The 16,635-nt window shown below is 41.2% G+C and overlaps 1 protein-coding gene across 3 annotated transcripts in view; it reads left to right on the top strand.

Annotated features, from left to right (window-relative positions):
• tmem132e (transmembrane protein 132E) overlaps positions 1-16,635 on the top strand; it is a 293,081-nt gene that overhangs the window by 250,021 nt on the left and 26,425 nt on the right. For all 3 annotated transcript variants that reach the window (XM_066660167.1, XM_066660166.1, XM_066660165.1), the window contains exons 4-5: positions 2,952-3,144; positions 11,428-11,571. In XM_066660167.1, the coding sequence (XP_066516264.1) occupies positions 2,952-3,144; positions 11,428-11,571 (337 nt within the window). The remainder of the gene's footprint in view (positions 1-2,951; positions 3,145-11,427; positions 11,572-16,635) is intronic.

Here is a 16,635-nt window from a genome sequence, read left to right as displayed (position 1 = left end):
TCTCCTGTAAAAGCGTCGCTGCTAAATGGCCAATGCTTCCACCTCGCTGAGCAGAACATAAATGATTAAACAGACTGGGTGCTGAACGTTCTCGCTTTGGTCGCGCTCATTAGCGTACTCAGAGAGTATCTCCGTTACGCAGCATCTTCACAGTGAATTTAAAACATTGTTCTATTTCTCTCATCCACCTTCCCATGTGTATTATATATTTTTATAAAGATGTATCATCAGACGCAATGGAAAATTAACCACTAATGCTTCTACAACACAAACAAGCAATAAACAGCAAAGCATGGCACAGTGTACTCATGACTTTCTGTAATAGAATCATTACAAGGACACAGTGGCGGTGATGCGCCCCCTGGTGGAGTTGCTAAATGTGTGTGCATGGGGGCATCACTGAGCGTGTGGGTGAATGAGTGAGTGTGCATGCATGAATGAATGAATGTGTATGCAAGTAAAGTGTATTTACAGAGATTATTTAACAGCACAGTGGCAACCAAAGTGCAGTGTGTGTGAATGAGCAAGGGTGAGTGAGTGCATGAGTGTGTGACTGAGTGAGTGAGTGAGTGCAGTAGTGAATGCATTAATGAGTGCATGAATGAGGGAATTGTGAACAAGCTGCTTTGAGTTGTGTCTCACTCAGAATGAGTTGGCACATGCCTTGTACCCTCAGCGTGAAGAAGGCAGAGCTCTGTAAAGTGTTTTATGGTAATGATTTATATAGATGGACATGCCTTGGTTTTAGAGCTGGTTTAAGTTGGTTTTGAAGATTAGTTTGCAGTGGATATATATATATTTCAATGTGATTAAAATTCTAATACTGAAATTGCCTGATTGTGACTATATCTACATCCCACTCTTTGAGATTTACAGTATTTAAGAATGTATTTAATGTTATATACAGTCTGCATTGTTACTGTGTCGTGTGCCACTTCAAAAAATGTTGAAATGTGTATAGTTTCTGTGGCTTTTAACTCTGCGTAGTCTGTGTATAAAGCCGTATAAAGCATAAGTAGACCTCCCTGGAGCTATTGTTTCCACATTCTACTGCACCTGGATAATATGCGGATAATATATCGACTGTTATGAGCCCGACAGCCGTAAGTTACGGCGGCTCTGGCTGTGATTGACATTGTTATTGATGAAAGTCATTGTCACTGAGCCACTTGTGGAATGTACAGCATTGTCTGGACTGCCACAGTCCCTCAGTCGACTTGTTCATAAGCTAATATTGCTTCACAAATGCTTCCCTGAGTGTGTTCCTCCTCGGGTACAAGGGAAATCAGTTCTGGACTGCTACACACACACACACACACACACACACACAGAGTTGTCATCTGGTATCAGCAGCCTTAACGTGTGCACAGCTCGGATAAAGCAAATAATACCAGATGAGTGAGAGTGCGACACCCAGACAGAGCTCATTTAGCCTGTCACTTCCCATTATGGAGTTCTACAGCCAAGGCCTTCAAGAGGAAACTAGTGTAGGCACCGCTGCTGGAGCTACACTACATGCCCAAACATACTTAGTCACCTTTAGAATTAGTCAATTCAGGTACTTTAAGATACTCACTGTGGATACAGATTTTCAATAGTTTAAATATGACTTGTAATCTGTGTAGAAAAGCATAAAATGAAAGGGCAGCTGCACATGAGTCTGAGATCACCATGTACAGTGAGAGAAGTTGACGAAAGGATATACAGTTCCATTCAGGATGACCCAAGTTGATAAATGCCATTGAATCCTCACAGAAATGTTCTAACATCAGTAGAGAAGAGGCTGTGACTGCCACAAAACTGAAAAAGCTACCTGTTCATACCCTTGTTGCAGAAGTAGGTGTCCTATAACTCATGACTGTAGCATACTAGCTTTCCTTATTTTTACCCCTACCCATTTGATCCTCTTCTTTCCCCTTTGAATTGAGTTAAAACATGTAGTGGTTAAACTCTTCCCTATGAAATGGGAAACCTTCAAGAGTCTGATTCATCATCAGTCTGCAGTGATGTCAGAGGAGCAGTGCAGCACTGCAACCTCGAAGCTGGATTTTAGTACGTTTAGTGCACCATATGCCTTATATTATCACCCACTCCCAACACTTTTCTGATATGAAGCTAAATTCAACTGCTTCCAGTTCCACCTTAAATGTCACAGTAGTGTCAGCTCCCAGAATGTAATTGCTTTAATGTTTAAGGTGGAACTGGAAGTTAATGATGGTTTAAGCTTGTTACGAAGTACAAGGTCATAAATCGTATTTCATAATATTTAATAAAGTGGTTATCATAGTTAAATGAGGAAATACTGACAATTGTTGGCTCCTTTGGTCGCTATGAAGCCATTCATAACACTCTCTGTTAAGTTTTTTGGCAAAATGGAGGGGTAGGGCTAAATGGTATGGGCAAGGGATGAAATGGGATTCAATGGAGATGAAATTGAAGTGAAGAATGTAAGAATCGACCAATCAAATCTTTCACCAATCAGCTACATGACTTTCTGGAAGGAAAATCAATCCTATAAAAAAATGTCAGGTAATAACTGATATTTGCAAATGTATGGCATATATATCTCTTGCTCATTTCATTTTTGCAGAATCTTTTTCGTTGGAGCCATGATTCCATCTCGGATTTCATCTCGGGAGCTTAATTCTTAACCTCCTCCTCCATTCCAAAACAACAGATGGGCCAGGCCCAGCTCTCTTAATTGGTTCATTTGCTGATTGTTTCAATATATAATGCCTAATACATGACAGAACAGCTGTCTGTGCTGGTGGCCAGCTCACTAAAGCATTTAATGATCAAATACATACCTGACCCTAATTAGAGGCTTCCAAATGAGCTTAATGGCTAAATTCAGTGGCCAGCTCCAGCATATTTTCTCACTAAACGCTCGTGTAATTGATCACATCAACCGTTGCCTCATCTCCGTAATTGCTTTCTTTTTCCCCCTCCAGGGACGTGGCGGCCAACGTGGAAGTCATGCAGCTAGATTTCGAGATGGAGAACTTCACCAGTCAATCGGTGACCAGGAGAATCAACTGGAACATCGATTACAGGGGACAGAACCCACCCCCAGACTCGGACAAGGTGGTGACGGAGCTGACTGTGGTTCAGAAGGACATTCAGGCCATCATCCCACTGTCCATGGTGAGTAAAACCTACAGAGCCAGGCTGCAGTCAGTACTCCAGTCCTAAAGGCTTACAGTAACAATGAATGGAACCCCATTTTGGAGATGGGGTTTGGAAGATGATGGAGCTCATGTTTGTGAGTGAAGAGGCTGCGAAATAGTAGGCAGCCTAGAAAGCCAGCTAGAAAGAAGCTAGCTAATATTATTGATGGGAGTTGGCAGATATTCTTACCCAGGGCACCCTCTTAGGAGTCTGGCCCAAGGTCTCTTATTGGTTTAGCATGGTGTTCCTGCCCAAGCTGAGAACTGAACCCTGGACCAATGCAATGATATTCTATATATCTGCCTTAGTCACCACACCTTATTCAACAGCACGTTTCTTCCTTTGTGTTTAAATTTCCATTATTTTGGTAAAGTGCAGATGCACATGAGTGGATTAAATATGTAACGTCTATGGTTTCTGTGGTATAAACACAGAAAGTGAGGAACAACAGTGGTTTTAAATGTGTCCATTTCATTTACCGTGAGTTTTAAATAAAGAAAGTAAGGAATAACAGTGGTTTATTGTGTAAAATTTGTAGGAGACCTGTTTTTTCAAGAACCTTACATAGTTTTCCTTTTTAAAATGGAACACCAAATTCAAATAAGAGGCTGGTGAATAAAGTCAATATTAAACTGACCCATTTAAGGTGGAAATAAAATTGGGAATAAGAAGCAAACACGTGTCTCCTAAAATGACATTTAAGGTGGAAGGGGAAAAAATATATAAGGAAGATAACATCAGCCTTCGACTAGTGACACATTTAACACCAGAGGCACAGAGAGCCAGAGCCGGGTGTTTACGTGAACTCTCCTCCAAGTGCCATGTTGGTTTTGATGTGGGAGGGAAGACAGCGCGGTGGTCGGCACATCTCCCTGTGCTTCCAGATCTCAGTGGGTCAAAGGAGCAGGATGCTAGTGTTAAGGTGAAGATGAAAATTCGAAGATGAAGCTGGTAAATAAGTTAACATTTGCAGTACCTCCCTCATGTTTTCTTTCCAACCGAAGCGGAGCCAGTTTCACCTCCAATCAAGTTACTGCAGCACTCTGTCAACTTTAACACTCCCTGAGTTTAGAGTCCAGATAAAGTGCGTATGTTTGTTGTTTATTATTGCTGTGGTTGGAATCTATATCCAGGGATCTACTGATTCAGCACAAGTTCTAATAGAAGGTAAACAAATATGGTTCCTGGCTTAGGATTCAGCACCAAGTAAGAGGACATTTCAGGGCTAGAGCTATTTCCACCTTCCAAATGATCTAGAGAGCTGTAACTCATAACATAACTTATGATGTGTTATACTGACCTGTGACTCTGGTCAACATAATGGATGTTGGTCAATCAACCTGACCATTAATTTCATGTAATTAATGTCACTGTAGGCAAGGACTTCAATTACAGCTCTGTCAGAGGAACACACATGAGCCAGGGATGTATTGCTGAGATAGACCCCGGGCTTATAACCTTGCGAAACCAATTGGATGATATTAGTCTCTTATACATGAAGATGAGGCGTCCATTGATTTCACTGATATTGGCCATTATCCTTGCATTGGTCCCCATTCCCCAGCAAGCGCCCCATGTGGGAGATTATTGAATAAAACAGCTCTTCATTGTGAGTCATTTTGCAGGTAATCGGCCCAGGCTGGGCAGTCCAGGGAGGGCATATTAATTCCCTGAGCGGTTCCCCATCTGCTGTATGCTACGCAGCTAGCTCCAGAAGCTGGAGACTTCATTATTCACCCTTTAGGATTCATCGGCCTGCCACATTTTAGAACAGAGGTGAGCAGTGCAGTGCTGGGCACTGCATTCCCATATGAGTGAGCTACACTGTATGTCCAAACATTCATAGTCACCCTTTAAAATGAGGAATTCACCTATTTAAAGCAACAATAGGTAGTATTATGACTTTATAATAACAGTTTTAAAATGTTTGCGATGCTTCACTCACCTGAAATAGCGAGAAAAGAGTCTCTGCCACTTCTACTCCAGGCTCAGCAGTGCAGAGACTGCACTGTGTAACTTTTGGAGGATGGTAGGAGCACTACAGTAGAGTTAATGCCAAGGAATTGCTTTCTCTAGCTCTTTTCCCTTGTGTCTTCTACCTGACAATTACACACACACGCACACACATATCCAGTCACCAGCAATTGAAAGCCAGACACATGGCCTACGACCAGACAAGTCCTCTGAGGGGTGAGTGTTCAATAGCTGGAACCGAGTTAATATATGGGAATATATGAGCTTTGTGCACAGCTGTGTGGACGGAAAGCCTCCCGTAAACCATCCAAAACCTCAGGGGTGCGCTCTCTCTTTCTCGTCAGGGGGATTTTTAAGCTGAAACCAATCAGAGAGGGCCATATGAGACCACAACAAAGACCCAGTTCAACTCGTACACAACAACGAAGTCTCAGATGAGGCCCACACTGATTCAGACCTGGCAAATCCTCCACTCCAAATACACACACTCTCTTTACACATGCTGTAAACTCACACACTCAAAGGCCTCACATGAATACATACTGTAACATTTTACACATACAAAAACAGATTCAAAGGGACATGAGTTAGGTGTAGACTGATCTGATACTCTGGTATCAGGTATCTGACCTGTCCATCATTACTATCAGCATTTCAAACATGCAAAAGACCAAAGTAGATATTAATATAAAATATATTTTCTATCATCAGTGCCCAAAATTAAAAAATATTCCCAAAACACTAGATATTTCCTAGCATAGCATTAAAAAAGCACAAGTAAAAGGAGGTTGTATTATATACAAAATATGTTTTTTGGGTTTTTTTTTAAACATAAAAATATGCCCAAAAACTGTTAATAGTGTTGGTGTAGTCTTGCACAGTACAAAGATATTTGAAAAGTATCTCACTACTTTGTCATTAAAAACAGTAAAGTACCCTTTATAATGAGCACCAGTACTCCTAAAGAGTGTTTTAAAATAAGAGCGATATTTCCAATGAGTGTCTCAGGGAGGCGAGTTATTTAAAAACAAGAAACCCAACCTGCACCAGAGACTTTCTGTACAAACCTTAGCTACATATTTTATAGAAGAGAATCGCCGGTAGCACAACTCGTTAGAACACCAGGACTGACTAGGAGAGACAGCTTTCTCTCCATGGCTTCTCTGCTTCTGAAGACTGAGCTCCGGGAGACACAGCTCATCTGCTCCAGAGACGAAGCAGCACAGTCAATCCACAATGAGATCACATAATTGATCAAGGCATTGAGCTTTATTCAAACAGTGAACAAGTCTTATGAACGTATGACGCGATGCAGAAGGTGCGATTGGACCCAGAAATGGCGAAATGTCATGTGTGGTGTCAAGGAAGGCAGAGGTTCCCTACTACACAAAGTGAAACAGCATATTAAATGAGATATAGAAACAAGAACAGTGTCATTGATGCGAAGAACTGATTAGCACTCCCTTGTGGAGCAGTTTCTTAGTGTGAGGGAGGGTGGGAGTTCCATCATGAGGTGCTTTGCATCTAAAACATGCTTTAGAGGTCTCGGTGTTGGTATTGCTAGAGAAATAGTTGGACCAGTACATCCTTAAGTAGATAGACACACTCTCTCTCTCTCTCTCTCTCTCTCTCTCTCTCTCTCTTTTCTCTTGCAAATACACAGAGAAGCTTTTAGACAGAAAAGCTTTGCAAAGCAGATTCCACTATGACTCAGGTGCAGAATGAAGGACTGAGGGGAATTTTGTGTTTGTGTGTGTGTGTGAGAGAGATCGAGAGAGAGAGAGAGCGAGAGAGAAACAGTGTTAAATCAGGCAGGGTTATCATTTGAGTATGGCAGCCTCGGCCAGTTCCCCTGGCAAACACAATCTGGCCACGATTAGCATGCTGCAGCACAGAGCTGTCTCCTTATTAAAGACCTCAACCCTTCCACTGAAGAGAGAAAGCTGAGAGAGTACTGATCTGAGACCAGGCTTTAGAGTGCTTAGACTGGGAATACTCTCTGACCGCATGACACTATGATTCGGGTATTTATGAATTGATTAACTGCATTATGAACTCTAAATTCAAGTTGCATTTTATAAGGATTCAGTTCAGTTTCTTTCCCTCTCCACAAGCAATTACAATTCTCAGTAAATTTCAGCCAAATTAGCAAGCTACCCTTTTTTATTTATTTTACAAATATCCCAAGTTCACTGTGTGTGGGCAAATCTACCCCGTGAAACTTTAGCTTATATTGGCTTTATATTTTGTTTAAGGACAAACAGTACAACTAAAAACACAAATGCTTTTGTTTCTTCAGCAGAGCATTGTATACTCATCAAGGGTGTTGCTATTGTTGATTTCTCTTTTCTCTGCAACTTCATATGCCCACGGATGTCTTCATGGTTTGTTTTGAAACTAATCCTACTGTTCTTTGGTTCCAGCTGGGAATGAAATTTTGGCTTCTAGAACTTATTTATTTTTTGTGAAAATGCATAGAATGGTTCAAAACTTGGTACGGAACCTATTCCACGCTAATCATGAAGGGACAAGATAGTAACCCACCAAGAACAGCAAAATATCTAGTGATTAATATGGAGATTTTACATAGAGAACTACCTTGCAACTCACTCACTCACATTTAGCAGGCAGAGAATTATCCACAAGGGGCCGCCACTAACAGTCAAATAGGTTTGGATGCTGTATGTCCTTGTCCCCATGCTGTAGATGTTAGTCTTTACTTGACAGATGTATGGTAGAGGTACATTATTGGTCACTAAAGGTACAAACATTGTAACGGTACCTTTAAAGGTAAACAGCAGTGTTAAATGTGCATTTTGTTCCCTAAAGATACATTGCATTCTCTTCTCCAGAATGTTTCTGACTGTTTGGCCTTGTCTAATCCCCCTGTGACCTTTTGACCTGTGTAAAGCAAAAGATATAAATCTTATCTGTTTCCTCACTGTCTCCACAGCGGTGGCATGGTTATATATGTCCCTGGAAGATCAGAAACAGGTCACTTTGGCTCAGACCGACATGGCGCAAAGCGTGTGGTGACTTGTCATAGACATCTGTGCTGTTATTTATGGAGGAGGCTGTTTATATACATCATCATGTGTCATTTATTACACCGTAGACTCTCGCTGAGACTGTAAATCCTTATGCCTGTGTTAACATTCAGCTCACACATATGACCACACAGGTCTCACCAGGCAGAGGGAAGTAGGATATAGCTCGAATCTTACATCACCTTCGGACCTTCGGAAACACATGGCCATCCTCTGTTTCTGTTGAAAATAATGTTATAACAGTGTTGGAAGATAGCTGTGAGGATGTGATTGCAGGTCACACACCGATAATGGATGATTTGTTGTCATCCCAGAGGTACTGGATGGCGCTATATCATTTCACAGAATACACTTCCAGTGCTCCTCAGCCGAGTGCTGGGGGTGTTTATACCCCTCTATGCAACATTTGACATGACCCTAGGCTCATGTGCAGCTGTCTCATCCCATGACATTCTATGTGCACAGCTGGGTGGAGTTGATTTTGTGCTCCACATTTATTCAACCAACAAAAGCATCTGACTTCACTGTTCACATGGCTAGACGCTATCAAATCCTCACAACAGTGTTCCAATATCTAGGCCCTTTTGAAGCCCTAGTATCCCACCTCCACCGTTACCAGCCAGAACATGGAGATACTGAGCCACAAACCAGCTCCAGTGACAAAGCCCCTTGTAGGATTTGGGGAATCAGGTTCCTTGCTCTATGGATACTCTGGGACTCTATCATTGGCTCTGAAAATTCCAGACAGAATCCAAAGAGTTAGGGATACAGTAGAATTATGTTTCTGCACTCCCGACTTCAGCCCTAACGCTGAGCTAATAAGTCACTGAGCACGCTCAGACAGGGAAATATTAAACTGTGCTCTTAATTCTCCGAGTGCAGTCTGCGAGCCCAGCGTTTATAACCTCCCAGGAAGACTAGCTGTCAGAAATCTGGCACCCGTTAGCCGTGAGAATTGGGGGAAGCTAAAGGAAGGCCTTTGTGAAGAAGTGTGCTTATTCTTGGCTGTGGTGTACTGTATTTGAAGGGTTAAAAGCTACTGTATTGACTATTAAGGGAGTTTGATAAGAGTAGGATGTTGAGGGTTGGGTGGAAAGGTTGAGTCCCTTTAGAAAGACCAAAGGGACCCCTGTAAATTGAGCTTAATTCACTGAATTTGTGGGTGGGACCTTTGATGCTTCCTTTATAATAAATAAATAAAAAATGACTGCCTTCCATCAGGGTCAGCATTACATCTAAAATGTATGCACCTTTCCAACATGTCAGAAGGTTTTACCCAATGTATGTAACCACAAGAACAACAGTGAGGTCAGGTTCAGATGCTGAATGATTGGTTGTGGATAGTGTTGTCACGATACAGGTACTGAAACGATACCATGGCAGAAACCTAAAACATCAGTGAAAGTAGCATACTTTCTCTACAAGCTGAGGGTGGCCGGCAAAATCGCTGGTATTTGGTTGTTAAGTTTGATGCTCATACATTCCTTCATTGATGTTCATGTGTCAACCTCTTTGGAAACCCAAGCCCAGGTTGAGCACAACTAAATTAATGGTCTGAAGGTTTACAACTGCGCATTTCCTTCTCCTCAGGGAATTCCAGAAATTTCAGAGTTCGCTCGTGGTCACTTCTGTTTCATTTGTGGCCTGCCGTGAGATTACAGTGCGTGAACGTAATGAAGACTTATACTTGCCCTGGAGTAGCACAAGCTGTGGTCACACACTCTCAGTGAAAGCATCCAGATTTATCGGGATGCATAAAGTTCTCTTCCCATTTTTTGTCCCCATGCGGAATAATTTACAGTTAGCTGTTGTTGCGTCCCTGCAGCAACAAAAATAATGAATTGATGTGAGCGGCCGAGGAGCCGCGGCGCTCCGTAATTGGCCTCGGCATTTGCTTTGGAGCTCTAATTGAAAGGAGAGACTTGTTTGAATATGTAGCCTAGCGCTACACCGCATCAATTTGCGAGTGCAGGTAGTGAGGCAAGGGGCGCATACGAAAATCAAGCCAAGTACGCCGGCGTTTGATGCTAGCGGCAGTGGAGGTAGGTTTTTTTTTTATTATTTTTAATTTTTTTCTTCTCCTCCTCGCTAAAGTTGTCATGCTTGACCGAAACAGTACATCTTCCAATTAGTTTAGTTTACCAAGTTGTATCCTCTTGTTTATTTTCTGTGTCTTCTCTCAATGAGTTGCTTGACTTTATTAAATCCTTTAAAGTAAAGGCAATAAAGGGGGTTCTGTGCTCTGCAGACACCAAATAGTTAACCACATATTGTCAGACATTGTAAACTTTTTAGATGTAATCTACTATTAATGGTGGTTGTGAGGGAAAAAAAATATATTGGTCTCACTTTAGATACCATTTCTCTAATAAATGTGTAGTTATATATTAATTATAAGTATTAAAGTCAGTGTATGTACAGGTAGGTAATAACACTGGATTTTCTGAGTAAGGCTTGTACAGCTTATATTGGGACATGTGAATCAACTTCATTTTGACTCATTGAATCAGTTATAACTGCATTTTATATTTTATTTAATAGCATGACATAAGGAACTTATTTTCTATTTATTTTTGGGGGGAAAAATATTAGAAGTGCAGGTGTTCACGAACTTTGCATATCGACACTTTGTAATTACATTATAATGAAGTTCAGAAAAGAAATTAGAAATGTGTTGCTTGAAAAAGTGCGAATCACATTGCTACAAATGTGTGATGAGATGAGAAATATGCAGCTTACTCAGTTCAATCTGTTTATTGTTACAACAGTTGTTACATTATTGTTGCATGTATTATTAATGTTTAACTACACTTTTAATACACACATTCACTATAAAATGTCACAAAGGTTCTGTGTAATTTGTAATTAGAATATTGGATCTACTCTCACTGAGCAGACACTGTCTCACTTTTCTACTTATTCGGTTGTTTGAATGAGAGAAATGAGACTTCCATTTTTATATCATAATAAGCTTTTAAAATTTATCAGCTGCGGTTTATAAGGTTGAGACATTTCCCCTTCAGAGACGGCTCCTCATAGCGACACGTTTGACTTTATGAGTCTGACACAGACAGAGACTTTAACAAAAAAATAAATAAATAAATACAAAAATCTTCCGTGCCGTCCCTGGGTTTTTTATTAAGCATTCAAATTCCGGCACTGAATTCATGCTAACCTTCCCTGACCATTTCCTCTCCTTCTCTCTCCCTCACCCTTCTATCCCCCTCCTCCTCTCCAGGACACTGAGATCATCAACACGGCCATTCTAACTGGTCGCACTGTCGCCATCCCGGTCAAGGTTGTCTCCATAGAGATGAGCGGCACGGTCACCGATATTTCCTCGTCTGTTGAATGCAAGTCGTCCAATGAGGACATTGTCAAGGTACGTTATTCTCAAAAAGACCAATTATCACACTCAAAGAGGACTGAGCTCCAACTGTGGTGGTATCCTTCAGGGCTGGGACTCTTAGTCAAATGTTATACATTCCATGCTTTAATGTAAATAACTTTTTCACATTTACTCAATCGTATTTTCTGTCCTCTTATGGCAGAGCCGATTTTCCGAGTTAAATACAGTTTCTCTGGGCTTTTTCCAGCCCTTGCCCTTTCCACTTGCCCACCCAGGCTCCCTCTATGTGTCTCTGGGTTCTTTGGAGCCAGTAGAAGTGGAGCTTAATGCTTAAAAGACCATAAAACAAGCATCAAACAGTCACTTAAAACCTTCTTTCTAACACACTCCCACGGCCGGTGCTTTTTGAACACCTCCCACACCCCAGGAGGGGATCGATGACTTTTCCGTCCGAGACAATCCATCAAAATCAGTGCAGTGCAGGAGCTCCAGGAAGCACATTGCTGAGAGCTGTAATCACATGGCCCTGGTGTTTCCAGCTGTTACACCACAAACCTTTCAGAAGGATGGGTGGTGGAGATTTGATGCCCTGTTTAATTCCACTCAGCAGTAAGTCAACTCCCAGAAGAAAGAGACAATAATAATGAGCAATAGATGTATTATTTTTACATTTATTATTTTCCCATGAGATGAAGAGCCGGAATGATTTCTGATCCCTGAAGGAACCATTGCTGCTCCTTTAATGCTCCTTTAAGAGGGTTCCCCAGAAGACAACCACCAACCCACTAGATGTCAGCAAAGCTGACCTGTAAAAGAATCATTGAAGGAACTTTCTCAGCTTCTTTAAAATAAGGGCCACCGGTCGTGAGTGTCCAGTTATATTCCTGGAATGATGCTTGGACATGAGGTGGGGTTATCTCAGTTTAAATACAGCCCACTCTCTCATTTCCAGTCTGTATATCCCGCTATTTGGCCCTCTTTATTCCTTTTCATAATTCTTCTCTCGGCTGTCCTGAGTTTTTTCAACCAGGGGACTCTCCATCACTTCCGGCTACCACAATATAGATGTAAACCCCTTTTCAATTATCCTTTATTGCAGTGAGTTTATGATATTTCCAATAATCCTGTACCATCCATTTCATCGATTTCGCAAAGTCCACAAGAGGTAGCCCCACTAGCTCTTAACAAGCACCAGGAACAGGACACTGAAGAGGTTGCCCTGGCCTGCCCATGACACCCTAGTGTCATCCAAGGAGTGAGAGCCATACATCAAAGGCAAGCACAGGGAAGGGGTCATTGTGGATGGATAGATACAGGGTTTACCCTTTGACCCTGAGTTTTATTGATGTACTTATGTCAATTTCCATTTCTTATTTTTACCCATACTCTTTATTTTCAAGTGTCAAGTTCCCCCTTGCAACTGAGTTAAAAGTGTAGTTTCAAGAGCTTGTTTCCTCATCAGTAGACCACTCTGTCAGTCTGCAGTGATATCAGAGGAGTGGGATATGGAGTGAGGCTATATCGTTTATATCGATATTTTAAGGTTTTAAAAGTCTAAATCTTGTACAGGGCCATTCTGTGCTCTGCTCACAGCCCCGACCCCACCCGGGTTCTCTCTCTCACACACACAATGGAGCCGAGTAACACGTGAAGCGTGAAAAAGAAGAACAGCGGTTCGGTTGTATGTAAATGGTTCGGATTTTACCGGTCAGATGAGTAGCAGAAACGGCTATCTGCAGGCAATGCCAAAAGGAGGTAGTATCAAAATACTCCCTGTTTATTTCACCACTTACAACAGCAGCACAAACCTCTGAATCAAGCTGTTAAACTCCAAGGTGATGCCTACTACTGTTCTGAAGCATTCATGTCCCAGTACAGTTCCCCTAAACCAGTTCAGACAGCATTGCGAGCTTTATTAGGTAACGCTGTGCCTTGTGAAAAGAAAAGCACGAAGTCCACACTGGGAGCCCATACTGTTCTTAAAAGCACTTTATTACAGACACCTGTTTTTCTGACATCTTTTTTTCTGAATTTTTTTCAATGTACAATTATGGGGAAAAGTTAAGGCACCCAATGAAAACCTTTGTCTTAAACATACAGGACATTTGATTTTCATTTGAATATTGAGAGACGAGGGTGAGCTAACACACACAACTGAATGTTCTGTTTATAAAATGTTCATAAAACATTTTTCCACATTATTTTTCATATATAACATATATATCGCATATCGCCATTCAGCTAAAATATATTGAGATATGATTTTTTTAGTCCATATCAGCCCTACTGATGACTGAAGGATGGAATTTCTCTTTTACGTCATTCAGTCTGTTTACATGTTTTATTATTTGCACAAAGTACTAGATGTGTACAGGAGCACACACAGGAGGAAGCACTTTGATGAAGACTGCTTTAATGGAAACTGACTTTTTAAAAACAAATCCACTTATTTAATTTTATTTATTTATTTATTACTTATTTATTTATTATTTGCTATTTTTGCTCTGTATGTTTTCTGTTTACAGTTTAATAACACAGCTATGAGTCTTTTGTTACGCAGGAAAAGAACTTTATTTGATTTAAGGAGCATTATTATTTAATATATGCCAATAGTTTATTTTTGAGCAATGTTTCATGCACATCTACGGCTGAATGTTAATAAAAGTTATTGTGTGACATCTGGGACATGTAGCTTTGACTCAGAGGTGCATTTTTGTTATTATCTCATGACTTCTCTCATGAGAAGTAAAATATTGAAATATATATCGCCACTCAGCTAAAACAGATCGAGATTTTGTTTTCGGTCAGTATCGCCCAGCTCTAGCAGAAGCTACTGTAGTAAAGAAAACTAAAAACATTTTAGTCATGTATTTTTAAGGTGTTATTTATTACTAACATGAATCATGAACAATATCTTAAAAGCTTCAAAACATTGACATGCAAAATCATGAAATTATTTTTTATTTCCTTGTTATTTAAAAAACAAGGATATTTATCAGTTTTTCATATCTTCATTTAGCCTTTATTTGATGATTTAAAAAAAAAGTGAAAACATGTCCTTGTTCTCATCTTCCAATAATTATTTCTATTTAGTTCTTGGCTCAGCTAAAACAGATCATTGTGAAATCTAGTTTTCATTGTGAAAATTAGGTTGTCAAATATATTTTTGTTAAAAAAATGAACAGTGTTGTTTATGTGTCATGTAGCTTTACAGATGATGACCTACTGTTAACTGAGGTCATCTTCATCTTCGGGGGTCGTGATTATTGTTTTTGTGTGTGTGTGTGTGTGGACCCTGTGGGGCTTTGTGTTGGAGAGCAGGAAACTGTGAACAGTGCTAGGCCAGCTGCTCCCTCCTCCCAAGGCTGGTTTAGTCATGTTGGCCATCTGAGGACAGAATACACGCTAACTACCCCCCTACCCCTCACCCCCACACCACCCCCATCAGCAGAGTGCACAGCTGACCCACTCACAACACATGACAAATTAATTGTATCACAACATGCAAACCATGTTCATGGCACACCAACCAGAAAACAACACACATCACACACTAACTGTTGACATGCAACAGATGCTGTGACATGACAAAAAGAAAAAAAAATGCACCACACACATTACTCTGACCACAAAGCATGCGCTGATTACATGAATGGCCTGCAAAGCAAATGCAGGACAGGATTATTACATCACAACATGCATTACAACACATGACACACCAGCACATGCAACACCTGCTATTCACTAACCACAAGCTAAACACACGCACCATATGCATAATGCACCCATCAGCCAGAACATTATGACCACCTGCTTGTTTCTGTACTCACTTTCCATTTTCTCAGCTCCACTAACCACACAGGTGCACTTTGTAGCTCTACAATTAAAGACTGTAGTCCATGTGTTGCTCTGCATATTTTATTAGCCTCCTTTCACCCTGTTCTACTATGGTCAGGACCCTTATAGGACCACCACAGATCACATATGATTTGTGTGGTCGATCATAGTCACACTGATGTGGTGGAGGTGGGTTAGTGTGTGTTGCACTGGTACGAGTGGATCAGACACAGCAGTGCTGCTCAAGTTTTTTAACATTGTGTTTGTAGTGACCTTCTGGGGGTGAAAGAGTGATAACAAATAGACTGCAGTGTGTAATTGTAGAACTAAAAAGTTCTTCTGTATGGTCAATGGAGCTGAGAGAATGGACAGTGAGGGTAGAAATAAGGTGTTGGTCATAATGCTTTGGCTGATTGCTGTATATTTTTAAAGTGCTCCTAAACAATCAGTGTCAGGAACGGTGTCGGAATCACCCTGCAATTCTTCTTAATCGCTCACCCCACCATGCTGTTGTTGCAAGTGCCATTAACCCACATTAAAACATTAGCCCACTCTATTGCCCCTCGAACGCACCGTCACTTTAAATCCCATCAGCGTGCCATACTGTGGGCGTACGTGCTCCAAGCTGAAACCAATATGCTCCTCTTAAAAATCCAGCAACAGCCCAGAGACGTCCGTTCCTCCATCTGTTCAGTGGTCTGGGTAGTCTCCTACGACAGGGATCACCACCCAGTGAGCACAGCTAGGGTGAGAGTGTAGAATAACTTGGATCCCTGAGTTAGAATCTTCTTGCCATAACAGTTATGCTCACCCCCACACCCACCCCGCTACTGCCAGCTCGGCTCAGTACCTCAGGAGTGGATGAGCTGCACCAGGAGACCACTTCCAGATACTTTCCAAACACCCACTAGGCTCGGAACCTTGGGAATTAATAAGCCAGGTTTTGATAGTGGCCTGTTAGCCAAGATTAGCTAGAGCTGGGTCTCATTAGGGCTTTAGGAACAGTCATTTACGATTTGTCAGAGATGAAATATCTGTGGACTAAAAATTAAATTTTTATATATGTTTATAGACAAAATCCCACCCTTCAGTAAAAGGAGATGCGTGGATTGCTGGTACAGGGTCCTGGGCTTGTGGATTCAATCACAACCTTGGGTCAGTGTCGCTGTGTCTGAAACTGTGCCCTAATCAGTATATGGTGCACTATTTTGGTGTTAGTAGTAGTGTCCGAAAACATAGTGGACACTTTTCATTGCACTC

Source organism: Hoplias malabaricus, chromosome 2, assembly GCF_029633855.1.
Source record: "Hoplias malabaricus isolate fHopMal1 chromosome 2, fHopMal1.hap1, whole genome shotgun sequence".
Classification (NCBI taxonomy): domain Eukaryota; kingdom Metazoa; phylum Chordata; class Actinopteri; order Characiformes; family Erythrinidae; genus Hoplias; species Hoplias malabaricus.
This window is presented reverse-complemented; position numbering and strand designations above follow the sequence as displayed.